General features: G+C 40.7%; 1 protein-coding gene across 4 annotated transcripts in view; it reads left to right on the forward strand.

Moving 5' to 3' along the window:
• sept9b (septin 9b) overlaps window positions 1-18,606 on the forward strand; it is a 201,661-nt gene that overhangs the window by 156,410 nt on the left and 26,645 nt on the right. For all 4 annotated transcript variants that reach the window (XM_034187387.1, XM_034187386.1, XM_034187388.1 and 1 more), the window contains 3 exons: window positions 4,892-5,020; window positions 7,400-7,481; window positions 10,156-10,293. In XM_034187387.1, the coding sequence (XP_034043278.1) occupies window positions 4,892-5,020; window positions 7,400-7,481; window positions 10,156-10,293 (349 nt within the window). The remainder of the gene's footprint in view (window positions 1-4,891; window positions 5,021-7,399; window positions 7,482-10,155; window positions 10,294-18,606) is intronic.

Raw genomic sequence — 18,606 nt, forward strand, 5'->3', positions numbered from 1 at the left:
TGTGACTCGGGGGTGTTGACTCATTTAAACTAACATATTCATCCTGCTGTAACCAGGTTTCTGTAAGGCAGAATAAATCAATATGTTGATCAATTATTATATCATTTACTAACAGGGACTTAGAAGAGAGAGACCTAATGTTTAATAAACCACATTTAACTGTTTTAGTCTGTGGTGCAGTTGAAGGTGCTATATTATTTTTCTTTTTGAATTTTTATGCTTAAATAGATTTTTGCTGCTTGTTGGTGGTCTGGGAGCAGGCACCGTCTCTACGGGGATGGGGTAATGAGGGGATGGCAGCGGGAGAGAAGCTGCAGAGAGGTGTGTAAGACTACAACTCTGCTTCCTGGTCCCAACCCTGGATAGTCACGGTTTGGAGGATTTAAGAAAATTGGCCAGATTTCTAGAAATGAGAGCTGCTCCATCCAAAGTGGGATGGATGCCGTCTCTCCTAACAAGACCAGGTTTTCCCCAGAAGCTTTGCCAATTATCTATGAAGCCCACCTCATTTTTTGGACACCACTCAGACAGCCAGCAATTCAGGGAGAACATGCGGCTAAACATGTCACTCCCGGTCCGATTGGGGAGGGGCCCAGAGAAAACTACAGAGTCCGACATTGTTTTTGCAAAGTTACACACCGATTCAATGTTAATTTTAGTGACCTCCGATTGGCGTAACCGGGTGTCATTACTGCCGACATGAATTACAATCTTACCAAATTTACGCTTAGCCTTAGCCAGCAGTTTCAAATTTCCTTCAGTGTCGCCTGCTCTGGCCCCCGGAAGACAATTGACTATGGTTGCTGGTGTCGCTAACTTCACATTTCTCAAAACAGTCGCCAATAACCAGAGTTTGATCCTCAGCGGGTGTGTCGCAGAGTGGGGAAAAACGGTTAGAAATGTGAACGGGTTGGCGGTGTACACGGGGCTTCTGTTAAGGGCTACGCTTCCTCCTCACAGTCACCCAGTCGGCCTGCTTTCCCGGCTGCTCGGGATCTGCTGGAAGGGAACTAATGGCGGCTAAGCTACCTTGGTCCGCACCGACTACAGGGGCCTGGCTAGCTGTAGAATTTTCCACGGTGCAGAGCCGAGTCTCCAATTCGCCCAGCCTGGCCTCCAAAGCTACGAATAAGCTACACTTATTACAAGTACCATTACTGCTAAAGGAGGCCGAGGAATAACTAAACATTTCACACCCAGAGCAGAAAAGTGCGGGAGAGACAGGAGAAGCTGCCATGCTAAACCGGCTAAGAGCTAGTAGCTGCGCTAAGCTAGCGGATTCCTAAAAAACACACAAAGTGAATAATGTGTAAATAATTTAGAGGTGATTCAGCAGAGGGAGTGCTTTAGTTAAGGCACGTGAAGATTACACTGTGAATCTAGTTATCTAGATCAATCTAACTACGCAGATTAAACGGCTAACAGATGCAGCAAAACACCGCTGTGCTCCGGAACTGGAAGTGATACAATACCGCAGTGAGAGCCAACCACCAGTAGAGGGAGATATATAGATATATATAGATAGATAGATAGATATGTGTGTGAATGTTTTTTTGTCTTATTAGGTGTAGTCTAATGTTAAATGAATATTTTTCTTGTGTTTAAGATATTAGATGACATTACATTATCAAGCTACAGCTTGAGAGTAGTAAATCCTACATAACATGACATAAGCTGCTCCCAAACCGCTGCGTTGCTGTGTAAATCTAACATGCTTCTCATATATTAGTAAAAGTTGGCAAGAAATAAACACTTCTAAAACTGACAACACTATTTTTGTAACCTGATAACACCTCTGGAGTGATTTACAAGATATCTCACAAGGTATCTATCAAGGTACATCACAAAGGCTCGAACAGCTGCACATACATGTGTAGTCAAGCGTGGTGGTCAGTGCCCACTCTTCACACACAGCGGATGCACCAGGTGTTGAAGGATGCAAAATTCACAATGTATAAATTCAGCAGTGATAGCAACTTCTAGAATTGTCTTTTTTTTCTGACAGCTGAGGCAGTATATGGAGTTTATTTGAAAAATGTCTCACTTCCAAAGGTGCACTACAAGTAGCAATGCTGCAATCACTTGTCATGTTTATGCCTTAAAGGTACTGTCAGGGCCCACTCTGACACTCTGAGTCCAGCCTCTTTGTACCTAGAACTCAACACTGTACTAAGTGTATGTGCCCTGTTGGTTGTGAAATAGACTTTGAAATGCCCCAAATTAACTTGGGGGAGGATGCAGCCCCATGTGGTCTCGTTCACTCTGAGAATTTTGTATATAATCCAGCCACCAGTATAGATGGTACTTTACAGTAGTGTTCAGAATGATAGTAGTGCTATGTGACTAAAAAGATTAATCCAGGTTTTGAGTATATTTCTTATTGTTACATGGGAAACAAGGTACCAGTAGATTCAGTAGATTCTCACAAATCCAACAAAACCAAGCATTCATGATATGCACACTGTTAAGGCTATGAAATTGGGCTAATAGTAATAAAAAGTAGAAAAGGGGGTGTTCACAATAATAGTAGTGTGGCATTCAGTCAGTGAGTTTGTCAGTTTTGTGGAACAAACATGTGAATCAGGTGTCCCCTATTTAAGGATGAAGCCAGCACCTGTTGAACATGCTTTTCTCTTTAAAAGCCTGAGGAAAATGGGACGTTCAAGACATTGTTCAGAAGAACAGCGTAGTTTGATTAAAAAGTTGATTGGAGAGGGGAAAACTTATACGCAGGTGCAAAAAATTATAGGCTGTTCATCTACAGTGATCTCCAATGCTTTAAAATGGACAAAACAACCAGAGACGCGTGGAAGAAAACGGAAAACAACCATCAAAATGGATAGAAGAATATCCAGAATGGCAAAGGCTCACCCATTGATCAGCTCCAGGATGATCAAAGACAGTCTGGAGTTACCTGTAAGTGCTGTGACAGTTAGAAGATGCTTGTGTGAAGCTAATTTATTTGCAAGAATCCCCCGCAAAGTCCCTCTGTTAAATAAAAGACGTGCAGAAGAGGTTACAATTTGCCAAAGAACACATCAACTGGCCAAAAGAGAAATGGAGGAATATTTTGTGGACTGATGAGAGTAAAATTGTTCTTTTTGGGTCCAAGGGCCGCAGACAGTTTGTGAGACGACCCCCAAACTCTGAATTCAAGCCACAGTTCACAGTGAAGACAGTGAAGCATGGCGGTGCAAGCATCATGATATGGGCATGTTTCTCCTACTATGGTGTTGGGCCTATATATCGCATACCAGGTATCATGGATCAGTTTGGATATGTCAAAATACTTGAAGAGGTCATGTTGCCTTATGCTGAAGAGGACATGCCCTTGAAATGGGTGTTTCAACAAGACAATGACCCCAAGCACACTATTAAACAAGCAAAATCCTGGTTTCAGACCAACAAAATTAATGCCTAGCAAATGTGAAGAAATCATGAAAAACTGTGGTTATACAACTTAATACTAGTTTAGTGATTCACAGGATTGCTAAAAAAGCAGTTTGAACATAATAGTTTTGAGTTTGTTGCATCAACAACAGATGCTACTATTATTGTGAACACCCCCTTTTCTACTTTTTTTACTAATAGACCAATTTCATAGCCTTAAGAGTGTGCATATCATGAATGCTTGGTCTTGTTGGATTTGTGAGAATCTACTGAATCTACTGGTACCTTGTTTCCCATGTAACAATAAGAAATATACTCAAAACCTGGATTAATCATTTTTAGTCACATAGCATTACTATTATTCTGAACACTGTACATCCTAAGTCTTGAAAGGCCTGGGTCAGCTGTCTAAATTAATTAAATCTTAAATGATTAAATGAATGCATAAATAAAACAAAGCCAATTTATCAGTTTTGAGAAGAAGACTGAAAAAAATTGCAGTACCATAAAGTTTGCAAGAGGTTAAACCATGCTGTGATAATACTGAAGAGAAATGAGGAATTCTATATCAAAAATAGAGCACTTTTATGATGCTAATAGTGTCTTATGTGAAAGGTCAGAGCAGCTGTGCTCGTGGCTCCATCCCCTGTGAGATACATTTGTGTAATCCATGCTCTCAGCGAGCCGACCTTTTGATTCCCATCATATGGAGAGGATTTGTGTGTGTGTGTGTCACAGGCGCTCAAGAGCTCTTCTCGCTGCCTTCAGGTTGACTATTCTTTTCATATCTTCAACTTGCTGTGCGTTCTTCACAATTTGGGACAGTCACAGCTTATTTCCAGACAAAGTAATCAGATGTGGTAAATGATTATCTTTTGCACTCACAGTAACATGGTGAGTGCTGAATAAAATGTGGCCTCATTCCATATTTATTTCTCTGTCACTGAAACTGCTTGTGCCACACACAGGACGGCTTGTGCAGCCTCTGCTCATCCATGGAATGAGGATGTGGATGAGGATTTTTCTTTGTGGAGACAAAAATCCCTGCTGCCCTTGAAGTAATGATAAATTTTTCGGGTTAAGACTTTGGTCTGGGTTGATGTGTAGGCTTTGGCGTGTTTTAGGTTGTGGTAAAGTTTAGAGGATCCATGTAAGTCCACAGTTTATCCCCCGAAGTGACAAAACACACACGTCGTATTGTTGTGTGATCCGCACAAGCTTCCCCTTGACATTCATGGCTCACTGGTTTGACCCTGCAGCTGTCCTGCTGTTGTCACGGGCCATTAACACGTGCACACATTTACTATAACTCATTCATATATTTGGGCTGATGTCATAAGAATATTTAGGCTCGCTGCTTTTCTGGTGAGAGAAATTCTGAAAGAATCTTTTGTGTTCAAGTTGAAAGAGGCTCTTATCTTAAACTCATTTGACCCGTAATAGTTTAAGGTTAAACTCATAAGTGCACGAGTTAACAGTTTGTGCATTTGTTTTCGATTAGGTCAAAGCGGATTGGGGAAGTCCACTCTGATGAACACCCTGTTCAAATCCAAGGTGAGCCGCAAATCAGTGCAACCCGACGCTGAGGAGAGAATCCCAAAGACGGTCAAGATCAAATCCATCAGTCACGGTCAGTCACTGTTCACCTTATTCTTAGTGTACAGTGTTGTTGTTTCCTTTTTAAAATTTCTTTGCAGTTGCTACAGTGTATCTGGTGAAAAGTAACATATTTTTACTATTTATATCAGGCTTTCCCAGGAATCAAAGCACTAATCAAAATAAACTCCAATAACAAATGAATAAACTATAATAATAAAAGCACACTCCAACAGTGCACAAAAATCCCAAATCAAAGAGCTGATTATACAGGAAAAAAAGGTCTGACTTGTAATCTGTAAAATACAGTAGTACAATTTTTTACAGAATACAGAGCTTGACTGTACATGCCTGTGTGGTCAATTTGTACATGTCACTCACTCACTCACTTACCCATGTTCAACCGCTTACTCCAGTTGAGGGTCATGGGGGGCTGGAGCCTATCTCAGTAGTCTTAGGGCGTGAGACAGGTTACACCCTGGACAGGACGCCAGTCTGTCACAGGGTCACATAGAGATAAACAAACACACGCAGACCTACCAACAATTTAAAGTTTCCAATCCACCTAACCTGCATGTCTTTGCATGTGGGAAGAAGCTAGAGCACCCAGAGAGAATCTACGCAAACACAGGGAGAACGTGCACACTCTACACAGAAAGGCCACAGGTGGGAATCAAACCCACGACCTTCTTGCTGTGCGGCAACAGTGTTAACCATCAAGCCACTGTGCTTCCCGCTGTACATGACAACGTTAGCTACACGTATGTTAGTTAGCTTACCTGGAATTTATCCCTCTCCGTCTAGCTAGTTTAAGGCTAACATGGCCTACAAGTCGCTGCAGCCACGAGCCTCAAGCTCTCTTTAGCCGGGAGCGATTCCACCTTTATATCCTTTCACTAAGGTACTTATATCATGTCTCCATATATATTTCAGCATGCTTTAATTTTTTTCTTGTTCTTCTTTTTTAAATATTATTATATTTATGATATAAATTGGAGGAGTGGAGTACCATTAGTTATACCTAACAGCTAACGTTAGCTTATCGAGCCGACTGTAGCACCGTATATCGTGGCAACAATATAGTCGGTTCTTTTCTGTTTGTAAACCTACATTATTACACACTTTTGTCTACAATTGTTGTTATATGTATTTGTTAATACAGTAATTGTAAGGTTCAACTATGGTATTATACTTTATACGCTAGTTACCGGTTTATCTTGTTAGTTAGCTAGATACGGTTGGCTTTTTAACGGCTAATTTAACGGTAGCTTTTCTAAGTATAGTTAGCTTGTTTTCATTATTTACAATTTTATTTTACATGGTGTAAATCTTTAATGATTCTTCATTTTATGGGTTCTTTAATATATATCAACATATAGTACCTAGTTTGAGGTTTCCATCTGATAGCATATAAATTATGTATTTTATCTTCCTATAGTAAGCTCGCATGGTTGACTTTAGAGATACCCATACACATTACATCATAGCTTCTGTTTATATAATATAATAACCATAAGCTAGCTATAATTTAATTTTACTACTAGTCTACAAACTAAGTATACGTATACTACAAGTACAGTCTTCTCCTATTAATATTTAGGGTTTAGAAGCTAACTCCTATAATATTATATATAATCCATATTTCTTGTGTATATTGCTTATTACCCTTATTATTTAAATATCATTTATATACATGATGTGTATTTTCTTATGATATATTATTATGATATGTCCATTTTTCTTGAGCTGCTTGGATGGGCAGGGAGAGTTCCCATGGGATAAAAAAGCTTTTCAATCTACCATCCCTGGTTCTCAAGACCAGACACCTAAGTGGCTGTACTCTACTCTGTTCTACTCTTCCTTTTTTAGATATTTAGATATACCTTAGTATACACTAGTATAGTTCTACCTTAGAACTGGAATATATTATAGAAGACATACCTTAAGGCTTACTGAATTTTCATGATGGCTTGTCTTTAAATATCAAGGTGAAAATTGATACACAAGTTCACATCACTAAGACCTTGGACAGATTTGTTGTTGGACCCATTTTGATTCCAGTTGTAGCCGCGTGGTGTGGAGGGGTTGGAGTTGCTGAAATTTGTGTATGCAATATCTTCACAAAAACTTTACCTATTGAGATGAAACTTGGTCCACGAGGTCACCTCACTAAGACCTGGATCAGGTTTGATGTTGGGTGTATTGTGATTCTAATTGTGGACACCAGGGGGCTAACCATCTGAAACCTTGTGTATGTAATAATGTCACAAGACCTTCATGGATCATGATGAATCTTGCTTCTGTGGATTGTACTTTACACAAATTTGAGGTTAGGTTTGGTGATGCTGGTTAGGGCAAGTACTGCCCTTGTTTAAATTTTTATTAATTTTTTTTATATGTTATCGTTGTCCAGATATCGAAGAGAAAGGAGTGCGGATGAAGCTCACAGTGATTGATACTCCTGGCTTTGGGGATCAGATCAACAATGAAAACTGGTGAGTTAATATGACTCGATTAATTTTCCACAGCTTATCCCAGACTGAGCCCTGGTCATAGCAGTTCCACTAAGGTTGGCCCTGGATCCTCTGCAGAACTACATCCTTCAGCTCCTCATAGGGAACTGCAGCACTTTCGCATGACAGATGGGATGCGGGATATATATTCCAGGTCTATCTCTGGGGCCTGTTCTCAGTTGTACTTGGCCATAAGTCCTCAAGAGGAAGGCATCTTGGATTCATCTTAAACAGATGCTAAACCACTTTGTCCGGCTCTCTTTGTACATGAAGGAACAGCAGTTATTCACTGAGTTGCTTCTAGAACTCCTTACTCTATTTCTAAGACTGAATCTCTGTACCCAGTAAAAGAGTCATTTTGGCTTTCTGTGTTCAAGGTCTCATTCTTTCAGTCACCAACCAATGTTTATGACCACCATTGAGGGTGTCAATGTAATACAATGGTTAAATTGAGAGTTTTAACCCAAGTCCTGCCTCTGTGTTTATCTGTAGGCCCCCTTCCCCATGCCAGCATGTTAAGCTTCCCCAGCCTGTCTGTGTGCCAGGCTGTATTACAAGTATGTGAACATTCATGTGCAGTGACAAAAGCCAATTCTCTGCACTGAAAGACACAATACCCAAATGGAAGTTATAATAAATTTGTAGAATAAAGAATGTAGAATGCAATAGTAATCTTGTTCCTCATACTCTGACTCAATTATATCCTGATAAGGTGAAAGTGGAGAACCGTCATGCTTATATAGAAGAATATGACCTACCCTTTTGAAAATACTGTCCTGAAATATGATTGTTATTATTCATCCAATTATTTAATTTGCATGGAGTTTGCAATTCTTTCATGGATTTGGTTGGCCCTGAAAAGGGCCGTTGGGGGTTTGGAATCAGATCCAAAACGACAGCTGGATTAACTGGGGTCCTCATCTCCAGCAACTCTGTTCTCTATGAGCCTCTAATAGGATAGTTTATATTCTTTGTTTGTGTGGAATAACCTGAAGCATGGATCAGTGCACAGTCCAAGAATACACTGAACAAACACGTAACTGGATCGGTGAGTTGTTCGTCCATCCCCAGTGGCTTTTCTCTTTCCAGTTGTTGTGGAACAAACGAAATGTCCACTGAGGGTTTTTGGTTTTATGACTCTCTCTCACTTTGATCTTCTCGGGAGAATGGCGACCTGTCAGACCTTCGGCATCTCTTGGATTCGCAGCTCTATGGGGATGAATCGTGTAGTATTTGTGTCCCGCACCAGTGCTGAAGGCTCCAGTTCATTGTCTTCGAGGTTATCTGACCCGAAACCCAGAAAATCATCATCGGAATCTTCTGTCACAAAGATTTCCCTGAACAACAGTATCTGCAGTCGCCGCCATGATTCAATCGCTTTCTTTGTTCTGACGCATACAGTCAGACAACCCCCTCTATACTGGGGAAGAGACTTGCCCGACCAATGCAAAATGAACATTAGACCTGGAAGTATGCCTGCCATACACACGAGGGTGGGGTTCAGCTAATCTTTGGCATTCATTGGTTATAATGCTGATTCTGCCTATACCCTGCAAACACTAAATATAGCGGACCGGCAGACATTGAAAGTTTCTCCAGGGAGCAATTTTTTGAGGACTGGAAGTGAGCGTAATGCATAGCGGCCCACTATATATCGACAACCAGGAGGATTAGAGTTAATTTCTGACTCCTTCACCATAATATTCTAAAGCAGTGTCCTCATTCTTGTTGATGCTGCCCCAATCTGCTGTTAGATCTTACACACCATTTGTCCCTCATTTGTGAACAAATCTCTAAAATTCATGTTTCATCTGCGGCAGTAGCCCACTATTTACCTTTCAGAGTACCGTGACTTCAGAACTTAAGGTGCTGATTCTAATTTTGTCTGCTTCACACTTGACTGCAAACTGTCCCAGTGTCCAATGGAGGCAGAGTTTTGAAGAAGCCACCAGAAATACAGTACACTGTCTGCAAAAAACATTGATATAATTCTGACGCCACTAACAGGCACTCTGTCCAGTGGCTTTGCCTTGAAATTCAGTCTATGAAAACAGTGACAGAGTCCAACACCCACGAGAACCGATTTAGTTTTCTACTGAGAATACAGACACACCTGCAATGATCATACACGGCCAAGATGGAGTATAATGGGTACTATGGCTCTACAGTTCATAGGCTATGTCCAAACCCACAAGGCACATTAGTTAGGATCAAACTAACTCTTCCAGGGCCGTTGCAAGGGACAGACTGAGTCAAGTGTTCCATACTTCGTAAGAAATCCTCAATGTTCCTCTTACGAGTTTCAGCAATCTGTTGGCTTCTTCTTTTCAGAACAAATAAAACAACCAATAATAAATGATTTGAAATGCTAATTAAGAGGAACGTGACAAGGAAAATTATACAAAGGTTTAGTCATTTGGTAATTAATCATTGTTTTGCATTCATGGAATTTTAGGTTTGAGACTTACATATGGAAAATGTATAAATTCAACACCAAATCATCAACTTGATTTGAAACCCATCAGCTAGGTTTTTATTAGTGTGGTTTTTGAGTTAATTGCAGGTTTGATGGGCTTTGTAGGCCAGTAGTTTGATCAGTACAATGTGACACTAACTGAATCACACGTTCTCATTCCCAACCCGCTCCTTCTGTCAGCTGGCAGCCAATAATGAAGTTCATCAACGATCAGTATGAAGTCTACCTGCAGGAGGAAATCAACATCGACAGAAAGAAGAGGATCCCAGACTCCAGGGTGCACTGCTGCATATACTTCATACCTCCCACTGGCCACTGGTAAGACACAGAGAGCCACATCACTGTGACGCCCTGCATTTTTGGTCATCGTCCTCCTCAGTTTACATACAGCTGCAGACGTGAACCGGAGCTGCTGGGAATCTCTGCTGATATGCTGTCTGTCCTCAACTCTTTAATCACATCCTCCATTTTTTTTTTAATCTCCTGTACTACCACATGTGGAATTCATTCTGCCCTTGCAGACACTGAGGTATCACTTATAGGGTCAGATTTCACAAAGAAATGGGACTCTGTAGTTCCCACAGTCTCGAAAGCAGACAGTCAGTCGGGGGACCGATTAAGATGGTAGGAAAGGGTTTTTTCCCAATGCTGAATAGCAGAAGGTGCAGAGACAGAAGGCAGACAATACACACATGAAGTATGTTTGAGCATGTTCATTGTAGACTTACTGTGTTATAACTATAAAACCAAATGTTGGATCTTGGCATGAATCTTTTGATCGAAAGTTGCCATGTTTTTCACGTTTCAGTAAATGTAATATAGATCAACCCACTCTCATGAAAATAAATATTAATGTTTGACCAAAAATATCACATGGACACCGAAGTGATACATCTTCAGAATACCCTGTTTTCAGGTGATTTGAGAAGCTACTGATTTATGTGCCTGTTGCTTTAAATGTAAAGAAACTGCTGCTTGCCACAGCCCCTGTCTCTTCACAAAGGTGGTATCAGTCCATGTCTCTCGCAGATCATGTGGTCATGTCCCACAGAGTGCACACCACCTCAGTGGTTTAGTTTATTTCATTTATACAGTGCTAAATCACAACAAAGCTGTCTCAAGGTGTTTCACACAAGTAAGGTCTGACCTTACCAACCCCTAGAGCAGGGGTCTTCAACTCAGTCCTCAAGGCCCGGTGTCCTGCAACTTTTAGATGTGTCACTGCTTCAACACACCTGACTCAGTTAATGAGGTCATTAGCAGCACTCTGAAGAACATGACTGCATACTGAGGAGGTAATTCATCCATTTGGTTCAGGAGTGTTGGATCAGGGACACATCTAAAAGGTGCAGGACACCAGCCCTCGAGGACTGGAGTTGAAGACCCCTGCCCGAGAGTAAGCATACAGGTGACAGTGGTAAGGGAAAAACTTCCTCTGACGATGAATAAGAAACCTCAAGCAGACAAGACAAGGCCTGACCCACTTTTTTTTTTTTTTTTACAAAGTTTTTACTAACGTAGGCCACCCAAATGATCCTGATAAAAAGTTTACATACTCCTCTTCTTAATACTGTGTATTGTCCCCTTTAACATCAATGACAGCTTGGAGTCTTTTGTGGTTGTTGTGGACGAGGCTCTCTGATGGTAAAGCTGCCACTGAATGTCTTGGACTTTATTTATTAATCAATTACGAAGAAATACAAACGGTATGGGTACTCTATGGTATGTCTGCATGGAGTAGACAGTTCTCAAAAACTGAATGACTGTGCAAGAAGGAGAAGAGTGAGGAAAGACACCCAGACAACCCAAAAGAAGTTATAGGCTTATGTGGCTGTGATTGGAGAAATTGTGCACAGTGCAAATTTTGCATTTTGCATCACTACTCTTAGCTTCATAGTGGAGTAGAGCAGAGAAGGATTTTCTTTCACAACAACAGATCAAATCCAGGCTTGCATTTCAGATGTACTCTTCTGGTAATTTGTAACTAAACCTTCAGGTCTTCTTTTGAAGAATATCCTCCTCTAGACCACTTCATCATGAAGCTGTATAACTGGTGATACAAAATGCAAAGCTTGCATCGTGCACAACCTCTCCAATCACAGCTCAAAATACATTTCTCTTATGTGAAATACAGTTAACAATAGAGCCCGACCGATATGGATTTTTTTGAGGCCGATGCCGATAACGATATTTGGATGAAAAAAAATGCAGATAATCGACAAATCGGCTGATTTGCCGATAGCCGATTTTTTTTTTTTTAATGAATAAAATGTTCTTTTTTGGACCCTTAACAAAAAAGATATGAGCTAAAAGCTGAACCTTTGTCCTCATATTAATTAACTTTATAACAGAGAAGAATTTTCAAGTTAAAAAAATGCAATCAAGAATTAAACCTTTGTGAAATTAGCAAATACATATCCTTAAAAAGAGGTTCAGGATAAGGATATAGATACTTATAAACTTACATGTATGCTTTTGTCAGCCGATCAGTGAAGTGTGACGGCGAACTACGGGGGCCAGTGATGAACACATTTAAGCAGGGGTGTAAGCAGCTTTCAGTTGAATGGAGTCAGAGCTCCATCTACTGGGCAAATGTTGCAAGGACATTTTACATTGCCGACACAAACATTATTTCAGTAACTGTTCTGTTTATGAGAAATTATCGGCGTTCTATCGGCAAAATTGCGGCCGATAGTGAGCACTTTGAAAAGGGCGTATATCAGCCGATAATATTGGCCGGCCGATATATCGGTCGGGCTCTAGTTAACAATCCAGTGATGTCTGCCATAGCAGTGCTTTTACCCTTTTCACTTATTTATGTTCCACTTTCCAATTACATATATAAAGTGCTTTCAAAATTAAAATAAATGACAAACAATAAGAAACACATAAAACTTGATTATTTAAAAATTTAAAGGACTTGCATAAAAGACACAATTTAAAAATGAATACATTAAGATTAAAAACTAAAATTAAGATAAAAATTACCAACCACCATTGATTCTATGTAGGCAAGAATAGAAGAGTCTTAAGTCTAGTTTTCAAAGATTTGCTCAAACTTCTGGTAGGTAAATTAATTACTTCATAACATCAGTGCACGAGCTAAAAACACCCCCACCCCCGACTGCTGCTTGTCTATAAGACAAATGAATATACTGTGATATTCACAGTCACCATCAATGAATCCAAATTATACAGTGTTATAAATCTGGGGTCATACCGCCCATCCCTTACAAGTAGGATTCTGGATACATCGTTCAATGCAACAAGCACAGTTAGGCTAATTGTGGCGGTTTGACAATGTTTCTCATGAAACTCCAACCACATTCAGCTCTAACGTGCAAATCAAATCTAGTTTCAGTCATTGTGGCTCTGTGGATGCTGTGTCATACTTCATCAAACAGCCTACAGGTCTTATGAAAACCACCTTCTTCTGCGTTAAGACGTGCACCTGACAAGTTCTGAAACAGTCCATCTGTATGCTTGAGACACGGTGACAGCTGAGCAAGTCGTCTATGTCCGTCGGTGAGCCCGCTGAGGTATAAGTTATTTAATACATGTACAGTATACATCTATCAAAAGTTTTATCTCATTATTTAAGTGAGCCACAGTGTCAGCATTATTCAGGTATGGCATGATGTGGTGCACTGTTGATGAAAACAGGAAATGACTATAATGTTGGACAGCTCTCTTTCTAGTATAATGTAGCAGCCTTTTCGTATAATTGTTTTTGTATGTTTGGAGTAGAAACAAACTTTTTATTTTTTGGAGACTGGTTTGCTTCAGCCCACCTTAAAGCTACACTGTGTAGGATTTAGAGCCATCTTGTGGTGAGGTTGCAGATTGCATTATGCTACCAACTACTAGCAACCACATATATAGAGGTGCAGTCAGATTTCCTCTTTTTATTCTTCAGTCTTCCAGCCGTGCTGAAAAATGTAAAAGACTACCTAAGTATGTCCCATCTGGGTGGCTGACTGTACAAACATGGCGGTGCAACATGGTGGCCTCCATGTGTGAGCCCAGTCCCTTGTAGACATGAAGGGCTCATTCTAAGCTCATGAAAATACATTGATTCATTGTTGCAGGTATTACACAAACAGATGGTTATGAATGCTATGTACCATGTCTGCAAAATGATCCTGCATACTGTATCTTTAAAGTAGACCTGCATTGAAATAAATGTGGTCAGATCTCAGAAAGAAATAGCTGATATGTATTTATAAGATCCTTATGAATGCAGTAAAGTAAATCTGTAAGCCTAAATTTGTAATTCAGCGGAGAAATCTTCGTTTAAAAATTACAAATTTGCAGCTAAAATTTAGCCCTCCGTGAAAACAGTTTGTACATCCGGGTCATTTCCATGACGTCGGGGAGAAGACGACGCGCTTGCGCCTTCAGTCCGATCAAAAAAAAAAAAAAAAAAAGCCTTCAGTCCGATCCCGCATTGAAATTGATTTTATCTGTTAGTAATGTTACTGTTATACACATCTGGATTTCAACATCCAAAAGTAAGCTGCAATGAATGCGAGATACAGCTCTGCATGGTCAGATCAGCGGCGACATCGACAGCGGGTGACGTTCTTCTCTGTTTTGATGCGGAGCGGCCAGTAACACCTGTTGCCCGCAAGGACAGACTTCTTGCGGCAAAGTCCGCAGCGCTGCACGGTCTCGGTCATTGGAGCCGCAGAGCTCCGTGGCCACTGAGAGAGGTTTATATCTTTTTAATGACGAATTCTTTGCAGGTCCCTCATCCGTACCCCGCGACGGTAACACCGGAGGCTAAAGACAGTACATTTTCAATGCGACACCACTCAGTCAAATGGGCGTATGGAAAAAGTCCCCAAAAATCATTTTCAAGCAACAATAAAAGACTCACCAAACATGCCGCAAGACAGCGGAGGTCGGTCTTGAAGTCCTGAGCGATTTCTCTCACCAGGCGCTGGAAGGGCAGCTTGCGGATCAGCAGCTCGGTGCTCGAGGACCACAATGTAAATAAGCATCCGTATTGGAAGCGTTCTTGTGTTGTCCTCTGCAGTATTTTTTATGTATTGTTATATAATTTTATTGCCGAATAAAATAAAATTCTGGGAGCAGTGGATTTCTGTTAGCGGTGGATCTCTCACAGCACCACAGTGCCGTGAGGCTTCTTCACTCCGACGTTGAAACTTCTGCAGTTGTTCGCCAAATGCACAAAGTGTAATCACAGCAGCCACCGCATTGTAATCCAGAATGGCCACGGGACACAAAATGACGTGACCGATACGTCACATTAAAACCCTCTATAAGACAATAAAAAGGTGCTTTTGTAAGAGATGCAAACTGCCGTAAATCCACAAATTACAGTTGGCGCACGCAATGCATGCTGGGATAGGGTGTTCTCTCTGACGTCTCGGCAACGTCCCAGATGTGCTGACAGTTTTGCGGAGGGCTAAATTTCAGCTGTAAATTTGTCATTTTTAAACTAAGATTTCTCCGTTGAATGACAGATCTGGGCTTGCAGATTTACTTTACTACATTCAGAAGGATCTTATGTGTAAATGTCATTTTTTTGGTCCCAAGATCTGACTGCATTTATTTCAGTGCAGGTCTACTTGAAAATACTATTCAAACCACATCACCTGTGATGCTTTGTGATCTGGTTGATTTGTTGAATATAACTGTGTTGAGCAGCATGTTATGGATGACTTCTACAACAGCTGCACGTGCAGGTTAATGTGCAGTACACTTCCACTTGAAGACGCACGCATTCATGCTCTGTGGCACTGCTGCTTCCTATTGCTCTGCACCGCTGACTCAACAGTTGACTTCAGTGTTCTCTCTCTGAGAGGGAGTGTTCCACTGTTTGGCAGACCCCCCATCATCTGCTGCTGTCACCACAGCTGTTGTATGGTGTGCGTTTGTATCTGTGTAGTTGTACTCATATCTGTCTGCACATGCCTCTCTGGATCGTGTCCAGAGAAACATGCAACATGTCCAGAATGTTGTGGCTGATGTTCCCTCACATACTCATCATATGAGTCTCACAAAGTTCATGACAAGTTTCATAAAGTCAGTCCAGCTGTGCCCAAGGATCATCTTCCTGGGCGCCTCCCAATCTCTAACGTCGAGGACACAGAGGTTTGAATGTCGCTGCTGTGATAAGTGAACATCTCTACAAGTTCAACACTTTCACCACATGCAGATACACTTTTGATGGCTGAGTCCATTAAGCCATTTAAAGCCTGGATCCAAGACTTGATTCAGGACAACTGCAAATCCAGGCACTCTGATTCTGTGCTCAGCTTCTCAGTTAGGGTGTCCAATGATTCTCATGGGCAACACATGATGAATAAATATGAGACTACTCCTAATTATACACAAACTCAGTAAAAAAAAAAAAGATACAAGATTGGCAGATGAGGAATAAAACCTCTCTGATGTTTTTATGGACTTGCCTTTTTGGAGATGCCAGTTTTTCAGAGTTGATTTTTGAGGATAATGCTATATTTACTTATGTTTAATATCATTCACATGTCACCCAATCATGTTTGAGTTGACAGTGACATTTGACATCAGCACCATTTTTTTTTCTTTTTTTTTTTTTTGGTTTTTTGTTTGTTTTTTGTTTTTTGATAGTAGCTTTTCTCCAGGGAATTTCTGCTGTAATCTCCTGAGAAGATGAAGTCTGCACTTAGACTCTTTACTTAGTTTTATTCTCATGTAATAGAGAAAAAGAGAGAATGCAAGCTGTTTGTACTGTGGTTGGCTGTTTTCTCCACTTGGCAGCTCTTATTTGACCACAGAACAGATTCCGCACTTGTTGATCAGAGCATACTGTTGTTCTTAGCTGAGACACAGGACCACTATTCTCTTTAAAGTACTTTAATGGGGACAGTTGATGTATACACACACACACATGCACCTCAGTGTATTGTTTATGTGCCCGATCACACACGAAACTGGATGTGTATGCACATATAGTGAAGCTCACATGCCTGTTATATATTTTCTGTGTTCACTGCACTGGCAACAACTTAGGGCTTTGGTAGAAAAAAATGTAGGTAAGTGGGTGAGTCAGTCAGTCAGTACCAGCCAGCTTGTGTAGATAACAGCTACAAAATATATAACGCAATGCTAAAATACCCTCGGCTGTATGAGAAAACAATAGGAAACAGAATGTGACCTTTTGACTTCTTAAAATAGGTCAAGGTTAGCCATCTTTGAACTTGTCCAAGGTCTGTGTCCCAAGAATATTCCCTGTGAATTTGAAGACCCTGGCAGTAATAAGACTGGACTTATGCTGTACACAGATGGACGGATGGACAGATGGACGCAAAGCCTTCGCAATACCCGATGGCCATATTTTGGCTTTGGGTAAAAATAATAAATGCTATCATCTAGTAACTCACCAGATTAAAGCAGCATAACAATAACAAACCCTGTATCATGTGATGAACTTTGATGCATCAGAGCCATCAAAAGAGCAACCTTTTGTCTAATTGGTAAGGTCAGGCACATGTTACTCCCGGCAAAGTGGCAAATCCGAAGGCGAGAATTCGTACTTCAGCGACTGGCCGCTTGGTGAAAACACGCTCAGGCTGTATGCTGCTCTACTGAAATCAGCTGGTTTGGTTTTGTCTCCAGCTTGCTGTCAATGGCTGATAGCCATCATTGCCTGGAATGATAAGATTTATAGCCCAAGCTGACCTGAAATAAACCATAGTACAGCTATAACGGACTGATGCAGAAGGTGGCAGCAATGCAACAATAAGGATGCCGGCTGCCCTTATCTGCCATAGAAGAAGAGAGGTGCGCTTGATTTGTTCACAGGGGTACATTTTGATGACAGGGTGCATTTCCACATTTAGAAAGTGCCACAAAAACCCCACCAAATAAATAAATAAAACTACTTAATTTACTCATACAGCATTTGCAGTCAGTCTGGGTAAATTGTGGGACCCATTGATTGTTCAGTTAAGGCGAAGATAATGTTAGTCGATTAAACTGTTGCAATAAACACCATAGAAGAAGAGAGGGTACACTTGATTTTATTAGGGGCACGTTTGGAGAAGCAGTGCATTTCCCGAGCGGCCCATCCTTGAAAAGAAAATAATGGTTTTGAAAATTATTCTTAAAAAAATTAATCATAAAGGATGCACATCATCATGCCATGTCTGAAAGCTGAGTTCGAGTTGACAAACAGTCAGAGATATGCGAGCCACATAGTTGCACTCACACAGACGTTTCTTGCGTTATAGATAACCACAAACTAATTCCACGCTTTCTTAAATTCAAATGAAACACAATATTAGTTACTGAATTAAGTGTTGAAGCTTGAAGAAGAATAGTGCACGGATACAATAAATAAAATTAAATAATGTTAAAATTACTCCATTTTGCCTCCGTGTGTTGCGACACAGTGTGTGTGTGGTTGCGACACCGTGTGTGTGTGTGTGTGTGTGTGTGTGTGTGTGTGTGTGTGTGTGTGTGTGTGTGTGTGTGTGTGTGTGTGTGTGTGTGTGTGTGTGTGTGTGTGTGTGTGTGTGTGTTGGAGGTGGTCCCAAAAAAACTTCTTCAAAATAAAGGTTTTGAAATCAAATCCCCAAAAAATCATAATAAAGGATTGAGTTGATAATAAGCACTTTTTAT

Source organism: Thalassophryne amazonica, chromosome 15 (assembly GCF_902500255.1).
Source record: "Thalassophryne amazonica chromosome 15, fThaAma1.1, whole genome shotgun sequence".
NCBI classification, from domain to species: domain Eukaryota; kingdom Metazoa; phylum Chordata; class Actinopteri; order Batrachoidiformes; family Batrachoididae; genus Thalassophryne; species Thalassophryne amazonica.